At 38.0% G+C, this 17,972-nt stretch overlaps 1 protein-coding gene across 1 annotated transcript in view; it reads right to left on the bottom strand.

The window, feature by feature from the left end:
- SLC30A9 (solute carrier family 30 member 9) overlaps positions 1-17,972 on the bottom strand; it is a 36,463-nt gene that overhangs the window by 5,643 nt on the left and 12,848 nt on the right. Inside the window, exons 10-15 of the mRNA XM_081332479.1 lie at positions 16,672-16,727; positions 15,897-16,032; positions 4,020-4,059; positions 3,357-3,428; positions 1,637-1,744; positions 600-765 (exon numbers count right to left, since the gene is read on the bottom strand). Coding sequence (XP_081188605.1) covers positions 600-765; positions 1,637-1,744; positions 3,357-3,428; positions 4,020-4,059; positions 15,897-16,032; positions 16,672-16,727 — 578 coding nt within the window. The remainder of the gene's footprint in view (positions 1-599; positions 766-1,636; positions 1,745-3,356; positions 3,429-4,019; positions 4,060-15,896; positions 16,033-16,671; positions 16,728-17,972) is intronic.

The following is a 17,972-nucleotide window of genomic DNA, read 5'->3' on the forward strand; positions in this document are numbered from 1 at the left end:
ACCCAGCTCAGAGAGCACCCAGGATCCCACAGTCCTCCTCCTCCTCCCTCCCTTCTAGCACTGATGATGTTCCCTAGTTGGGTCATGAAACGTCTGCAAGGAAACCACCCAGCTCAGAGAGCACCCAGGATCCCACAGTCCTCCTCCTCCTCCTCCTCCCTCCCTTCTAGCACTGATGATGTTCCCTAGTTGGGTCATGAAACATCTACAAGGAAACCACCCAGCTCAGAGAGCACCCAGGACCCCACAGTCCTTCCTCCTCCTCCTCCTCCCTCCCTTCTAGCACTGATGATGTTCCCTAGTTGGGTCATGAAACATCTGCAAGGAAACCACCCAGCTCAGAGAGCACCAAGGACCCCACAGCTCTCTTCTTCCTCCTCCTCCTCCTTCCTTCTAGCACTGATGATATTACCTAGTTGGGTCAAGTAAACCACCAAGCTCAGAAAGCAGTGAAGGCTCCACAGCCCCACCCTGAGCGAGAAAGATTCTCTTGCTAGTTTCCCTTCCACACTTTCCACCTTCTGCTCCAAACTCTACTCTGGCCTACTAGAGCTGTTCCGCCCTCGGGCCGCCTGGATCTCCAACGGGAGTCCTCTTACCGCACTGCCGGATCATACTCCAGTAACTCCGTCAGCTTCTGAAGCTGGTCGGGCTGGATGGACCTGCCCAGCAGGGCTTCCGTGTTAGTGTAGATGAGGAAGGCCGACACAACTCCCAGCAGAGTCCCCACGCCCAGAGAGCCCAAGCTGTCGTAGTAGGGGTTACCTAGAAATAAAACAGTCACCCAGTGAATAGCACAAGTGGAAATTCTCCGGGCTTCTCTTTTCATGTTCTGCTAGCGGGAGATGCGGGCGAAGGGACCTCACGTTCTTCCTAGACAACCCCACAAGCATATCCGGGTGTGTGTGTGTGTGTGTGTGTGTGACACCAGCTTGTGTGCCATTTTTAAAGACCAATGCATTTATTTATTATCAGCTCCCCACAACCTGCACATAAACGGTTTCAACTTCTTCCCTCAAGACAACGCTATAGGGCAGGGGGTAGGCAACCTGGGCCCTTTGATGACTCGTGGACTTCAACTCCCAGAATTCCTGAGCCAGCATGGGGCAACTATGGCCCCTTCATGACTGGTGGACTTCAACTCCCAGAATTCCTGAGCCAGCATGGGGCAACTAAGGCCCCTTCATGGCTTGTGGACTTCAACTCCCAGAATTCCTCAGCCAGCATGGCTCAGCATGGAAACCTCTCCCTTTCCCCTCAGCATGGCTGGCTCAGGAATTCTGGGAGTTGAAGTCCACGAGTCACAAAAGAGCCGAGGTTGCCTACCCCTGGAGTAGGGCACTGCACACCAGAACCACCAGACACAAGTTTTTCCACCCCCATGCCATCACTCTGCTAAACACATAATTCCCCCAGCACTGTCTTATGCCTTTGAGTGTCAAACCATGTAGTAGGGTTTTCTTACTTATTATCCTTCTCATCTCTCCTATTACCTAGCTCCTTAGATTCTTATGAGCCACGGCCTGCAGGTTGGGGACCCTTGCGGTATAAAACGATCGCAGTTTATTACCATATTAGAAAAAAAAACTCAGTCTGTCTTTCACCTACCAGCTCTTCCCTTAACCCAAAAGCTCACCTGTTAGGGAAGTCAGCCCCATACAGGTAGCAGCCAGCGTCACGCCAAGAACTGCAGCCGTGTCTTCTAACAGCACCACATTTGTGCTGGGATCACAAGCCTGGATAACTGAAGGTGGGAAAGGAGTTAAGAGAAAATAAGAATGGCGCACTGTATCATTAATCGCCTGATGAAAGATGGTGAGAAATGGAATATATTCAAACAGATAAGACGTGTACCCTGAACATTAGATTTTGCAATGAATTGGGATAAAGGGAACTGTGGTTATTTAAAACTTGGAATTTATAAATATGAAATGTCAAATGTAAACATTAATGGGAAACTAAAACTTGGGGAAATGCTTAAAATAACCAGGATATGTATAACCTAAAAATTACTGATGAATGTGAGAAAGTTATTATTATTTAATCAACATAATAAAAATTGTATTAAGTTTAAATATGAGAGGGGAAAAGAGAGGAAATACTTAAGGTAGTAGTTTGAGATTTGTACTAAAGATACTTGTATGTTATTGAATCGGCGATTAACTCAGCCGCCACGCTGCTGTTTAAATATTTAAATGTAAAGTTAGAAAAATCAATAAAATTTTCTTTAAAAAAAGGAAATTAGAGCACCAATCCAGTTTGAAAGAGACTGTGTACCAATCAATCGATCCACCTAAACGCCAACTCCAAATTTATTCATGCTGGATTTTAACTGTCATCATCATCATCATCGTTGTCGTTGTCGTAGTAGTAGTAGTAGTATGACAATGATACCCATTGTCATCGGGGCACTGGGAACTATGTCCAAAAACTTTGCAAAATACCTCAAGAAATTGTAGCTTCCTGCAATCACTCCAGCAAAGCTACAAAAAACTGGGCTACTCGGAACATCTTACATTTTAAGGAGATACTTGGTTGATACCTAGGATGCTGGCAGCAACCCGTGTCGACCATTAATGCCAGTCAATTTGAGTGTTCAGTTGACTGAGTTTCATGTTTTATGAATAAAAGCATAATAATAATAATAATAATAATAATAATAATAATAATAATAATAATAATAATAATAATAATAATAATAATAATAAAAATAAATAATAATAATAATAGCTTCCTTCCCTTCAATACAATTTCAAGAAACAGTAGAGAGAAAAAAGTATGGATATTACAGGTAGATTCTTGACTTACAACGGGCACCAGAATATCCGTTGCTGAGCAAGGCAAGTTTTTAAGTGACCCCCCCCTCCCCAGCGACCTATTTTGCCACGGCCGTTAAGGAAATCGCTCCGGTCGTTAAGCAAATCGTGGGGTTTTTAAGTGTTTCTGGGTTCCCCCTTCGACTCCGCTCGTCGGAAGCTGGCTGGGAAAGTCACACGTGGCAACCCCACAACCCTGGGATGCTGCAACTGTTGTGAGCACGTGACCGTTGCCAATCGCCTGGATTTTGTTCAGATGACCATGGGGGAATGCTGTGATGGTCACTGTGAGGACTGGCCGTAAGTCCCTTTTTTCCAGAGCCACTGCAACTTCGATTAGTCGCTAAATGAGTAGTTGTTTTAAGTCGGGGCCTACCTAAGTTATTCGAGTTATCAAAGCAGATAGAAAAATAAGGGTTGCGGCCGAGCAAATTCCTGACATATAATAATAGTAATAATAAAGTTGGAAGGGACCTTGGAGGTCATCTACTCCAACCCCCTGCTCAGGCAGGAAACCCTAACCTATCAAAACCGACTTACCGTAGTGGTAGAAGGAGAGTCCTTTCGCTCGAGCGCTCCTTCGGATCTCGTTGATGGCAACCAGGAGAGTAGCTGCAACAACATCGACACAATTATTTCATTAAAGGGGACGGCAGGGGAAAAAAAATTTTTTTTTAAACAGAATCCAGAAAAGGTACCGCTTAAAATGGGAACAGAACCCCGAAACCATGAAATACAGGTTAGTCCTCAGCTTACCAGTTTATTTATTGACCGTTCGAAGTTACAACGGCACGGGGAAAATGTGTATACAAACTGGGTCTTAAACCAGAAATCTAGCAGTTGTTTTGTGCGTGGTATTTATATGGTCCCTTTTTAGTTGTCAATTGGGCTCTTGATGACTGACCATTAAGTCGACAATCTTGTGGGAAGACTGGTTTCCCAACAAGTCAGCTTTCTTGAATCAGATCAACGTAGGTAGATCGCTGGGATAAAGTCTCAGGTAATCTTTTTAATATTTCTGGTCGGTGGGGTTTTTTTAATTATTATTATTATCATTATTCATTGACATTAACCAACAGCATTCCGACAGGTTAGAATGCTCCTTTCTGTAAGGAATTAAGCCGTGTTCGATTCGTCTAGAAAACGACGGCATACTTTGTAAGGTTGGAGATTTCTTTTTTCTCTTCCTACTAGATCACCTACCTCCCTCCGACACCAAAGATCCTGCCAAAATACAGTAAGCCTAAAAGGAACAGAACGGGAGAAAGAAAAATGGAAGTTAATCGTATTAGTGTAATAATGAGCTGTATACCTCCTACCACTAACCCGTCTGAACCGTTAAATCCTTTCTGCCTATTTTTTGCATTTTCTGGTCAGCAAGCCTCAGAGCGCTAAAGAGGAAGTCTGCTCCCCATCTTAAAACGACCATCGTTTCCCCCCAAATACTGTAATAGAGCACCAAGGGTTTTTCCTCGTCCTATAGTGGCTTGATTTTGGTTGTGAATGAATGAATGAATATGTGTGGAAGGGAGGAAGGAAGGAAGGAAGAAGAAAAGAAAAGAAAAGAATGAATGAATTTCACAGCTATTGCAAAGCAAATCACCCAGCCAAAACCATGTTTCGAAGCAACGTACCCAAAGAAGGGAAAGAAAGAAAGAAAGAAAGAAAGAAAGAAAGAAAGAAAGAAAGAAAGAAAGAAAGAAAGAAAGAGCAACCCAGAGAATTTCATGGCTATTGCAAAGCAAATCACCCAGCCAAAACCATGTTTCGAAGCAACGTACCCAAAGAAGGGAAAGAAAGAAAGAAAGAAAGAAAGAAAGAAAGAAAGAAAGAAAGAAAGAAAGAAAGAAAGAAAGAAAGAAAGAAAGAAAGAAAGCAACCCAGAGAATTTCACGGCTATTGCAAAGCAAATCACCCAGCCAAAACCATGTTTCGAAGCAACGTACCCAAAGAAGGGAAAGAAAGAAAGAAAGAAAGAAAGAAAGAAAGAAAGAAAGAAAGAAAGAAAGAAAGAAAGAAAGAAAGAAAGAGCAACCCAGAGAATTTCATGGCTATTGCAAAGCAAATCACCCAGCCAAAACCATGTTTCGAAGCAACGTACCCAAAGAAGGGAAAGAAAGAAAGAAAGAAAGAAAGAAAGAAAGAAAGAAAGAAAGAAAGAAAGAAAGAAAGAAAGAAAGAAAGAAAGAAAGAAAGAAAGAAAGAAAGCAACCCAGAGAATTTCATGGCTATTGCAAAGCAAATCACCCAGCCAAAACCATGTTTTGAAGCAACGTACCCAAAGAAGGGAAAGAAAGAAAGAAAGAAAGAAAGAAAGAAAGAAAGAAAGAAAGTAAGAAAGAAAGAAAGAAAGAAAGAAAGAAAGAAAGAAAGAAAGAAAGAGCAACCCAGAGAATTTCATGGCTATTGCAAAGCAAATCACCCAGCCAAAACCATGTTTCGAAGCAACGTACCCAAAGAAGGGAAAGAAAGAAAGAAAGAAAGAAGAAAGAAAGAAGAAGAAAGAAAGAAAGAAAGTAAGAAAGAAAGAAGAAAGAAAGAAAGAAAGAAAGAAAGAAAGAAAGAAAGAAAGAAAGCAACCCAGAGAATTTCATGGCTATTGCAAAGCAAATCACCCAGCCAAAACCATGTTTCGAAGCAACGTACCCAAAGAAGGGAAAGAAAGAAAGAAAGAAAGAAAAAGAAAGAAAGAAAGAAAGAAAGAAAGAAAGAAAGTAAGAAAGAAAGAAAGAAAGAAAGAAAGAAAGAAAGAAAGAAAGAAAGAAAGAGCAACCCAGAGAATTTCATGGCTATTGCAAAGCAAATCACCCAGCCAAAACCATGTTTCGAAGCAACGTACCCAAAGAAGGGAAAGAAAGAAAGAAAGAAAGTAAGAAAGAAGAAAGAAAGAAAGAAAGAAAGAAAGAAAGAAAGAAAGAAAGAAAGAAAGAAAGAGCAACCCAGAGAATTTCATGGCTATTGCAAAGCAAATCACCCAGCCAAAACCATGTTTCGAAGCAACGTACCCAAAGAAGGGAAAGAAAGAAAGAAAGAAAGAAAGAAAGAAAGAAAGAAAGAAAGAAAGAAAGTAAGAAAGAAAGAAAGAAAGAAAGAAAGAAAGAAAGAAAGAAAGAAAGAAAGAGCAACCCAGAGAATTTCATGGCTATTGCAAAGCAAATCACCCAGCCAAAACCATGTTTCGAAGCAACGTACCCAAAGAAGGGAAAGAAAGAAAGAAAGAAAGAAAGAAAGAAAGAAAGAAAGAAAGAAAGTAAGTAAGAAAGAAAGAAAGAAAGAAAGAAAGAAAGAAAGAAAGAAAGCAACCCAGAGAATTTCATGGCTATTGCAAAGCAAATCACCCAGCCAAAACCATGTTTTGAAGCAACGTACCCAAAGAAGGGAAAGAAAGAAAGAAAGAAAGAAAGAAAGAAAGAAAGAAAGAAAGAAAGAAAGAAAGAAAGAAAGTAAGAAAGAAAGAAAGAAAGAAAGAAAGAAAGAAAGAAAGAAAGAAAGAAAGAGCAACCCAGAGAATTTCATGGCTATTGCAAAGCAAATCACCCAGCCAAAACCATGTTTCGAAGCAACGTACCCAAAGAAGGGAAAGAAAGAAAGAAAGAAAGAAAGAAAGAAAGAAAGAAAGAAAGAAAGAAAGAAAGAAAGAGCAACCCAGAGAATTTCATGGCTATTGCAAAGCAAATCACCCAGCCAAAACCATGTTTCGAAGCAACGTACCCAAAGAAGGGAAAGAAAGAAAGAAAGAAAGAAAGAAAGAAAGAAAGAAAGAAAGAAAGAAAGAAAGAAAGAAAGAAAGAAAGAAAGAGCAACCCAGAGAATTTCATGGCTATTGCAAAGCAAATCACCCAGCCAAAACCATGTTTCGAAGCAACGTACCCAAAGAAGGGAAAGAAAGAAAGAAAGAAAGAAAGAAAGAAAGAAAGAAAGAAAGAAAGTAAAGAAAGAAAGAAAGAAAGAAAGAAAGAAAGAAAGAAAGAAAGAAAGAAAGCAACCCAGAGAATTTCATGGCTATTGCAAAGCAAATCACCCAGCCAAAACCATGTTTTGAAGCAACGTACCCAAAGAAGGGAAAGAAAGAAAGAAAGAAAGAAAGAAAGAAAGAAAGAAAGAAAGTAAGAAAGAAAGAAAGAAAGAAAGAAAGAAAGAAAGAGCAACCCAGAGAATTTCATGGCTATTGCAAAGCAAATCACCCAGCCAAAACCATGTTTCGAAGCAACGTACCCAAAGAAGGGAAAGAAAGAAAGAAAGAAAGAAAGAAAGAAAGAAAGAAAGAAAGAAAGAAAGAAAGAAAGAAAGAAAGAGCAACCCAGAGAATTTCATGGCTATTGCAAAGCAAATCACCCAGCCAAAACCATGTTTCGAAGCAACGTACCCAAAGAAGGGAAAGAAAGAAAGAAAGAAAGAAAGAAAGAAAGAAAGAAAGAAAGAAAGAAAGAAAGAAAGAAAGAAAGAGCAACCCAGAGAATTTCATGGCTATTGCAAAGCAAATCACCCAGCCAAAACCATGTTTCGAAGCAACGTACCCAAAGAAGGGAAAGAAAGAAAGAAAGAAAGAAAGAAAGAAAGAAAGAAAGAAAGAAAGTAAGAAAGAAAGAAAGAAAGAAAGAAAGAAAGAAAGAAAGAAAGAAAGAAAGAAAGAAAGAAAGAAAGAAAGAAAGAAAGAAAGAAAGAAAGAAAGAAAGAAAGAAAGCAACCCAGAGAATTTCATGGCTATTGCAAAGCAAATCACCCAGCCAAAACCATGTTTCGAAGCAACGTACCCAAAGAAGGGAAAGAAAGAAAGAAAGAAAGAAAGAAAGAAAGAAAGAAAGAAAGAAAGTAAGAAAGAAAGAAAGAAAGAAAGAAAGAAAGAAAGAAAGAAAGAAAGAAAGAAAGCAACCCAGAGAATTTCATGGCTATTGCAAAGCAAATCACCCAGCCAAAACCATGTTTTGAAGCAACGTACCCAAAGAAGGGAAAGAAAGAAAGAAAGAAAGAAAGAAAGAAAGAAAGAAAGAAAGAAAGAAAGAAAGAAAGAAAGAAAGAAAGAAAGAAAGAAAGAAAGAAAGAAAGAAAGAAAGAAAGCAACCCAGAGAATTTCATGGCTATTGCAAAGCAAATCACCCAGCCAAAACCATGTTTTGAAGCAACGTACCCAAAGAAGGGAAAGAAAGAAAGAAAGAAAGAAAGAAAGAAAGAAAGAAAGAAAGTAAGAAAGAAAGAAAGAAAGAAAGAAAGAAAGAAAGAGCAACCCAGAGAATTTCATGGCTATTGCAAAGCAAATCACCCAGCCAAAACCATGTTTCGAAGCAACGTACCCAAAGAAGGGAAAGAAAGAAAGAAAGAAAGAAAGAAAGAAAGAAAGAAAGAAAGAAAGAAAGAAAGAAAGAAAGAGCAACCCAGAGAATTTCATGGCTATTGCAAAGCAAATCACCCAGCCAAAACCATGTTTCGAAGCAACGTACCCAAAGAAGGGAAAGAAAGAAAGAAAGAAAGAAAGAAAGAAAGAAAGAAAGAAAGAAAGAAAGAAAGAAAGAAAGAAAGAGCAACCCAGAGAATTTCATGGCTATTGCAAAGCAAATCACCCAGCCAAAACCATGTTTCGAAGCAACGTACCCAAAGAAGGGAAAGAAAGAAAGAAAGAAAGAAAGAAAGAAAGAAAGAAAGAAAGAAAGAAAGAAAGAAAGAAAGAAAGAAAGAAAGCAACCCAGAGAATTTCATGGCTATTGCAAAGCAAATCACCCAGCCAAAACCATGTTTCGAAGCAACGTACCCAAAGAAGGGAAAGAAAGAAAGAAAGAAAGAAAGAAAGAAAGAAAGAAAGAAAGAAAGAAAGAAAGAAAGAAAGAAAGAGCAACCCAGAGAATTTCATGGCTATTGCAAAGCAAATCACCCAGCCAAAACCATGTTTCGAAGCAACGTACCCAAAGAAGGGAAAGAAAGAAAGAAAGAAAGAAAGAAAGAAAGAAAGAAAGAAAGAAAGTAAGAAAGAAAGAAAGAAAGAAAGAAAGAAAGAAAGAAAGAAAGAAAGCAACCCAGAGAATTTCATGGCTATTGCAAAGCAAATCACCCAGCCAAAACCATGTTTTGAAGCAACGTACCCAAAGAAGGGAAAGAAAGAAAGAAAGAAAGAAAGAAAGAAAGAAAGAAAGAAAGAAAGAAAGAAAGAAAGTAAAAAGAAAGAAAGAAAGAAAGAAAGAAAGAAAGAAAGAAAGAAAGAAAGAAAGAAAGAAAGAAAGAAAGCAACCCAGAGAATTTCATGGCTATTGCAAAGCAAATCACCCAGCCAAACCATGTTTCGAAGCAACGTACCCAAAGAAGGGAAAGAAAGAAAGAAAGAAAGAAAGAAAGAAAGAAAGAAAGAAAGAAAGAAAGTAAGAAAGAAAGAAAGAAAGAAAGAAAGAAAGAAAGAAAGAAAGAAAGAAAGAAAGAAAGCAACCCAGAGAATTTCATGGCTATTGCAAAGCAAATCACCCAGCCAAAACCATGTTTTGAAGCAACGTACCCAAAGAAGGGAAAGAAAGAAAGAAAGAAAGAAAGAAAGAAAGAAAGAAAGAAAGAAAGAAAGAAAGAAAGAAAGAAAGAAAGAAAGAAAGAAAGAAAGAAAGAGCAACCCAGAGAATTTCATGGCTATTGCAAAGCAAATCACCCAGCCAAAACCATGTTTCGAAGCAACGTACCCAAAGAAGGGAAAGAAAGAAAGAAAGAAAGAAAGAAAGAAAGAAAGAAAGAAAGAAAGAAAGAAAGAAAGAAAGAAAGAGCAACCCAGAGAATTTCATGGCTATTGCAAAGCAAATCACCCAGCCAAAACCATGTTTCGAAGCAACGTACCCAAAGAAGGGAAAGAAAGAAAGAAAGAAAGAAAGAAAGAAAGAAAGAAAGAAAGAAAGAAAGAAAGAAAGAAAGAGCAACCCAGAGAATTTCATGGCTATTGCAAAGCAAATCACCCAGCCAAAACCATGTTTCGAAGCAACGTACCCAAAGAAGGGAAAGAAAGAAAGAAAGAAAGTAAGAAAGAAAGAAAGAAAGAAAGAAAGAAAGAAAGAAAGAAAGAAAGAAAGAAAGAAAGAGCAACCCAGAGAATTTCATGGCTATTGCAAAGCAAATCACCCAGCCAAAACCATGTTTCGAAGCAACGTACCCAAAGAAGGGAAAGAAAGAAAGAAAGAAAGAAAGAAAGAAAGAAAGAAAGAAAGAAAGAAAGTAAGAAAGAAAGAAAGAAAGAAAGAAAGAAAGAAAGAAAGAAAGAAAGAAAGAGCAACCCAGAGAATTTCATGGCTATTGCAAAGCAAATCACCCAGCCAAAACCATGTTTCGAAGCAACGTACCCAAAGAAGGGAAAGAAAGAAAGAAAGAAAGAAAGAAAGAAAGAAAGAAAGAAAGAAAGTAAGAAAGAAAGAAAGAAAAAGCAACCCAGAGAATTTCATGGCTATTGCAAAGCAAATCACCCAGCCAAAACCATGTTTTGAAGCAACGTACCCAAAGAAGGGAAAGAAAGAAAGAAAGAAAGAAAGAAAGAAAGAAAGAAAGAAAGAAAGAAAGTAAGAAAGAAAGAAAGAAAGAAAGAAAGAAAGAAAGAAAGAAAGAAAGAGCAACCCAGAGAATTTCATGGCTATTGCAAAGCAAATCACCCAGCCAAAACCATGTTTCGAAGCAACGTACCCAAAGAAGGGAAAGAAAGAAAGAAAGAAAGAAAGAAAGAAAGAAAGAAAGAAAGAAAGAAAGAAAGAAAGAGCAACCCAGAGAATTTCATGGCTATTGCAAAGCAAATCACCCAGCCAAAACCATGTTTCGAAGCAACGTACCCAAAGAAGGGAAAGAAAGAAAGAAAGAAAGAAAGAAAGAAAGAAAGAAAGAAAGAAAGAAAGAAAGAAAGAAAGAAAGAAAGAAAGAAAGAGCAACCCAGAGAATTTCATGGCTATTGCAAAGCAAATCACCCAGCCAAAACCATGTTTCGAAGCAACGTACCCAAAGAAGGGAAAGAAAGAAAGAAGAAAGAAAGAAAGAAAGAAAGAAAGAAAGAAAGAAAGAAAGAAAGAAAGAAAGAAAGAAAGAAAGAAAGAAAGAAAAGAAAGAAAGAAAGCAACCCAGAGAATTTCATGGCTATTGCAAAGCAAATCACCCAGCCAAAACCATGTTTTGAAGCAACGTACCCAAAGAAGGGAAAGAAAGAAAGAAAGAAAGAAAGAAAGAAAGAAAGAAAGAAGAAAGAAAGAAAAGAAAGAAAGAAAGAAAGAAAGAAAGAGCAACCCAGAGAATTTCATGGCTATTGCAAAGCAAATCACCCAGCCAAAACCATGTTTCGAAGCAACGTACCCAAAGAAGGGAAAGAAAGAAAGAAAGAAAGAAAGAAAGAAAGAAAGAAAGAAAGAAAGAAAGAAAGAAAGAAAGAGCAACCCAGAGAATTTCATGGCTATTGCAAAGCAAATCACCCAGCCAAAACCATGTTTCGAAGCAACGTACCCAAAGAAGGGAAAGAAAGAAAGAAAGAAAAGAAAGAAAGAAAGAAAGAAGGAAAGAAAGAAAGAAAGAAAGAAAGAAAAGAGCAACCCAGAGAATTTCATGGCTATTGCAAAGCAAATCACCCAGCCAAAACCATGTTTCGAAGCAACGTACCCAAAGAAGGAAAGAAAGAAAGAAAGAAAGAAAGAAAGAAAGAAAGAAAGAAAGAAAGTAAGAAAGAAAGAAAGAAAGAAAGAAAGAAAGAAAGAAAGAAAGAAAGCAACCCAGAGAATTTCATGGCTATTGCAAAGCAAATCACCCAGCCAAAACCATGTTTTGAAGCAACGTACCCAAAGAAGGGAAAGAAAGAAAGAAAGAAAGAAAGAAAGAAAGAAAGAAAGAAAGAAAGAAAGAAAGAAAGAAGAAAGAAAGAAAGAAAGAAAGAAAGAAAGAAAGAAAGAAAGAAAGAAAGAAAGAAAGAAAGAAAGAAAGCAACCCAGAGAATTTCATGGCTATTGCAAAGCAAATCACCCAGCCAAAACCATGTTTCGAAGCAACGTACCCAAAGAAGGGAAAGAAAGAAAGAAAGAAAGAAAGAAAGAAAGAAAGAAAGAAAGAAAGTAAGAAAGAAAAAGAAAAGAAAGAAAGAAAGAAGAAAGAAAGAAGAAAGAAAGCAACCCAGAGAATTTCATGGCTATTGCAAAGCAAAATCACCCCAGCCAAAACCATGAAAACCATGTTTTGAAGCAACGTACCCAAAGAAGGGAAAGAAAGAAAGAAAGAAAGAAAGAAAGAAAGAAAGAAAGAAAGAAAGAAAGAAAGAAAGAAAGAAAGAAAGAAAGAAAGAAAGAAAGAAAGAGCAACCCAGAGAATTTCATGGCTATTGCAAAGCAAATCACCCAGCCAAAACCATGTTTCGAAGCAACGTACCCAAAGAAGGGAAAGAAAGAAAGAAAGAAAGAAAGAAAGAAAGAAAGAAAGAAAGAAAGAAAGAAAGAAAGAAAGAAAGAGCAACCCAGAGAATTTCATGGCTATTGCAAAGCAAATCACCCAGCCAAAACCATGTTTCGAAGCAACGTACCCAAAGAAGGGAAAGAAAGAAAGAAAGAAAGAAAGAAAGAAAGAAAGAAAGAAAGAAAGAAAGAAAGAAAGTAAGAAAGAAAGAAAGAAAGAAAGAAAGAAAGAAAGAAAGAAAGAAAGAAAGCAACCCAGAGAATTTCATGGCTATTGCAAAGCAAATCACCCAGCCAAAACCATGTTTCGAAGCAACGTACCCAAAGAAGGGAAAGAAAGAAAGAAAGAAAGAAAGAAAGAAAGAAAGAAAGAAAGAAGAAAGAAAGAAAGAAAGAAAGTAAGAAAGAAAGAAAGAAAGAAAGAAAGAAAGAAAGAAAGAAAGAAAGAAAAGAAAGCAACCCAGAGAATTTCATGGCTATTGCAAAGCAAATCACCCAGCCAAAACCATGTTTCGAAGCAACGTACCCAAAGAAGGGAAAGAAAGAAAGAAAGAAAGAAAGAAAGAAAGAAAGAAAGAAAGAAAGAAAGAAAGAAAGAAAGAAAGAAAGAAAGAAAGAAAGAAAGAAAGAAAGAAAGAAAGAAAGAAAGCAACCCAGAGAATTTCATGGCTATTGCAAAGCAAATCACCCAGCCAAAACCATGTTTTGAAGCAACGTACCCAAAGAAGGGAAAGAAAGAAAGAAAGAAAGAAAGAAAGAAAGAAAGAAAGAAAGAAAGAAAGTAAGAAAGAAAGAAAGAAAGAAAGAAAGAAAGAAAGAAAGAAAGAAAGAAAGAGCAACCCAGAGAATTTCATGGCTATTGCAAAGCAAATCACCCAGCCAAAACCATGTTTCGAAGCAACGTACCCAAAGAAGGGAAAGAAAGAAAGAAAGAAAGTAAGAAAGAAAGAAAGAAAGAAAGAAAGAAAGAAAGAAAGAAAGAAAGAAAGAAAGAAAGAGCAACCCAGAGAATTTCATGGCTATTGCAAAGCAAATCACCCAGCCAAAACCATGTTTCGAAGCAACGTACCCAAAGAAGGGAAAGAAAGAAAGAAAGAAAGAAAGAAAGAAAGAAAGAAAGAAAGAAAGAAAGTAAGAAAGAAAGAAAGAAAGAAAGAAAGAAAGAAAGAAAGAAAGAAAGAAAGAGCAACCCAGAGAATTTCATGGCTATTGCAAAGCAAATCACCCAGCCAAAACCATGTTTTGAAGCAACGTACCCAAAGAAGGGAAAGAAAGAAAGAAAGAAAGAAAGAAAGAAAGAAAGAAAGAAAGAAAGAAAGAAAGAAAGAAAGAAAGAAAGAAAGAAAGAAAGAAAGAAAGAAAGAAAGAAAGAAAGAAAGAAAGCAACCCAGAGAATTTCATGGCTATTGCAAAGCAAATCACCCAGCCAAAACCATGTTTCGAAGCAACGTACCCAAAGAAGGGAAAGAAAGAAAGAAAGAAAGAAAGAAAGAAAGAAAGAAAGAAAGAAAGAAAGAAAGAAAGAAAGAAAGAGCAACCCAGAGAATTTCATGGCTATTGCAAAGCAAATCACCCAGCCAAAACCATGTTTCGAAGCAACGTACCCAAAGAAGGGAAAGAAAGAAAGAAAGAAAGAAAGAAAGAAAGAAAGAAAGAAAGAAAGAAAGAAAGAAAGAAAGAAAGAAAGAAAGAAAGAAAGAAAGAAAGAAAGAAAGAAAGAAAGAAAGAAAGAGCAACCCAGAGAATTTCATGGCTATTGCAAAGCAAATCACCCAGCCAAAACCATGTTTCGAAGCAACGTACCCAAAGAAGGGAAAGAAAGAAAGAAAGAAAGAAAGAAAGAAAGAAAGAAAGAAAGAAAGAAAGAAAGAAAGAAAGAAAGAGCAACCCAGAGAATTTCATGGCTATTGCAAAGCAAATCACCCAGCCAAAACCATGTTTCGAAGCAACGTACCCAAAGAAGGGAAAGAAAGAAAGAAAGAAAGAAAGAAAGAAAGAAAGAAAGAAAGAAAGAAAGAAAGAAAGAAAGAAAGAGCAACCCAGAGAATTTCATGGCTATTGCAAAGCAAATCACCCAGCCAAAACCATGTTTCGAAGCAACGTACCCAAAGAAGGGAAAGAAAGAAAGAAAGAAAGAAAGAAAGAAAGAAAGAAAGAAAGAAAGAAAGAAAGAAAGTAAGAAAGAAAGAAAGAAAGAAAGAAAGAAAGAAAGAAAGAAAGAAAGAAAGCAACCCAGAGAATTTCATGGCTATTGCAAAGCAAATCACCCAGCCAAAACCATGTTTCGAAGCAACGTACCCAAAGAAGGGAAAGAAAGAAAGAAAGAAAGAAAGAAAGAAAGAAAGAAAGAAAGAAAGAAAGAAAGAAAGAAAGAAAGAAAGAAAGAAAGAAAGAAAGAAAGAAAGAAAGAAAGAAAGAAAGCAACCCAGAGAATTTCATGGCTATTGCAAAGCAAATCACCCAGCCAAAACCATGTTTTGAAGCAACGTACCCAAAGAAGGGAAAGAAAGAAAGAAAGAAAGAAAGAAAGAAAGAAAGAAAGAAAGAAAGAAAGTAAGAAAGAAAGAAAGAAAGAAAGAAAGAAAGAAAGAAAGAAAGAAAGAAAGAGCAACCCAGAGAATTTCATGGCTATTGCAAAGCAAATCACCCAGCCAAAACCATGTTTCGAAGCAACGTACCCAAAGAAGGGAAAGAAAGAAAGAAAGAAAGTAAGAAAGAAAGAAAGAAAGAAAGAAAGAAAGAAAGAAAGAAAGAAAGAAAGAAAGAAAGAGCAACCCAGAGAATTTCATGGCTATTGCAAAGCAAATCACCCAGCCAAAACCATGTTTCGAAGCAACGTACCCAAAGAAGGGAAAGAAAGAAAGAAAGAAAGAAAGAAAGAAAGAAAGAAAGAAAGAAAGAAAGTAAGAAAGAAAGAAAGAAAGAAAGAAAGAAAGAAAGAAAGAAAGAAAGAAAGAGCAACCCAGAGAATTTCATGGCTATTGCAAAGCAAATCACCCAGCCAAAACCATGTTTTGAAGCAACGTACCCAAAGAAGGGAAAGAAAGAAAGAAAGAAAGAAAGAAAGAAAGAAAGAAAGAAAGAAAGAAAGAAAGAAAGAAAGAAAGAAAGAAAGAAAGAAAGAAAGAAAGAAAGAAAGAAAGAAAGAAAGAAAGAAAGAAAGCAACCCAGAGAATTTCATGGCTATTGCAAAGCAAATCACCCAGCCAAAACCATGTTTCGAAGCAACGTACCCAAAGAAGGGAAAGAAAGAAAGAAAGAAAGAAAGAAAGAAAGAAAGAAAGAAAGAAAGAAAGAGCAACCCAGAGAATTTCATGGCTATTGCAAAGCAAATCACCCAGCCAAAACCATGTTTTGAAGCAACGTACCCAAAGAAGGGAAAGAAAGAAAGAAAGAAAGAAAGAAAGAAAGAAAGAAAGAAAGAAAGAAAGAAAGAAAGAAAGAAAGAAAGAAAGAAAGAAAGAAAGAAAGAAAGAAAGAAAGAAAGAAAGAAAGAAAGCAACCCAGAGAATTTCATGGCTATTGCAAAGCAAATCACCCAGCCAAAACCATGTTTCGAAGCAACGTACCCAAAGAAGGGAAAGAAAGAAAGAAAGAAAGAAAGAAAGAAAGAAAGAAAGAAAGAAAGAAAGAAAGAAAGAGCAACCCAGAGAATTTCATGGCTATTGCAAAGCAAATCACCCAGCCAAAACCATGTTTCGAAGCAACATACCCAAAGAAGGGATTCTATCGGCTGAGGATTGAGCAGCCCGATTACGCCGTGATACCACGAGAGACCGGCCCCCATCATGAAGATGCCAACGCCGCTGATCAGAGATGCGATGTAACGCATGTTTGTGAAGCCATACCTGGAAGGAAAAAGAGGGAGGGGGGGGAGAAACACCGCTGTGACCCAGGAAGGAAAAAACGGAAATGTCACCACAGCCGAAGGCGGCGTAACTGCCATCGCATTTGGAAATCCGTTGGGAGTGAACCAAGAGTAGACCTTAGAAGCAAATCCGGGCTCGGGAAATGCAATTTTTCCTAGCAACAGCACTCACAGCCCTCTTGAAGCGGTTGATGGATTTTCCCCCAGATAGATAAAGATAATTCAAAGATAGATGAAAGTTAACGACGACACTTAAGATTTATATACCGCTTCATAGTGATTTACAGCCCTGGATAAGCAGCTTATAGTCAGCATAGTTGCCCCCAAGAATCTGGGTCCTCATATTACTGACCTCGGAAGGACGGAAAATTAATCTTCCGTCTACGGTTATACCTTTCAATCAGTTAAGACTTTCTGGGAAGTGTCCAGAAGTATCAATGGAAACTATTTTAAAAAGGCAACCGGACTTTCCCAAACTGCTAATTATCTCACGGAATCTGGACCTTGGCAAAATGTCCAAAACAGAAGATACGGTTGGGCTTTTTCAAGGATACGGTCTACCAAACAAAACAATTTCAGAACAAGAGGGAGGAGGGAATAAACGCTTCAAAATCCTTACGGATGGCTTTCATCGGGTATCCTCACAGACTGACTGATCCCCAACGCCAGCAAGGCCTGTATGTGAAAAGAAAATGTGGGACAAGGACCGTCACATTTTACAGTTAGCGTCTTGAATGTCAGTTCGTTGCCAAAAACAGAAACAAAAAAAGAGTCAATTCGTTGTTTAATTTTAGAAAAGTTTCACTGAAGCCAAGCAACCGCATTAAAAGTCTGATCCGTTTTTACAGTCATGCAAAATTGAAAAAAATTTGAAAAGGGGTCAGAATCTCTGCCCCCACCCCCACATAAAACCATCAAATTATCATATAAGATTTGGGATATTAAGTTAGCAGGAATAGGACAAGACTCTGATCTCCTAAAATTACACACTTCCTGTCACTTCCCTCGCCCCGACATGTTTCATCAGCCCATCACACACACACACACACACACACGCACACGCACACACCCTATGAAACTCAGAGGCAAATCTCAAGACAGGATATCTGTCTTGGTCACCATGTCACAAAGAAAGATGTTGAGAGTTTGGGAAAAATTCAGAGAAGAGCGACTAAGACGATCCAAGGCCAGGAGACTAAAACATACGAAGAACGGCTGCGGGACTGGGGTTTGGCTAGTCTACAGAAAAGAAAGGTTAGGGGGGGACACGATGGCAGTCTTCTAGTACTTGAGGGGCTGCCCCAAAGAAGAGGGGGTCAAACTACTGCAAAGCACCAGAAGGCAGGACGAGAAACAATGGCTGGAAACTGATCAAGGAGAGAAGCAACCTAGGATTAAGGAGAAACTTCCTGACAGTGAGGACAATTAATCGATGGGACAACTTGCCTCCAGAGGTTGTGGGTGCTTCATCACTGGAGGTTTTTAAGAAGAGCCTGGACAGCCACTTGTCTGAGATGGTATATAGGTTCTCCTGCTTGAGCAGGGGGCTGGACTAGAAGACCTCCAAGGTCCCTTCCAACTATTCTATTCTGATTCTATTCTTCTATTCTATTCTTCTATTCTGATTCTATTCTATTCTTCTATTCTATTATGATTCTATTATGATTCTATTCTATTCTATTCTATTCTATTCTATTCTATTCTATTCTATTCCTTATTCTGTTCTGTTCCTTATTCTGTTCTGTTCCTTATTCTATTCTATTCTATTCTATTCTATTCTATTCTATTCTATTCTATTCTATTCTATTATTCTATTCTATTATGATTCCATTCTATTCCATTCCATTCTCTGCTGCCTAGAAATACAATAAAAAAAATGCAGGTAGTCCTCAGTTTACAACCACAATTGAGCCCAGAATT

The sequence above is a fragment of the Vipera berus genome (assembly GCF_964194415.1).
Source record: "Vipera berus genome assembly, chromosome: 7".
Classification (NCBI taxonomy): domain Eukaryota; kingdom Metazoa; phylum Chordata; class Lepidosauria; order Squamata; family Viperidae; genus Vipera; species Vipera berus.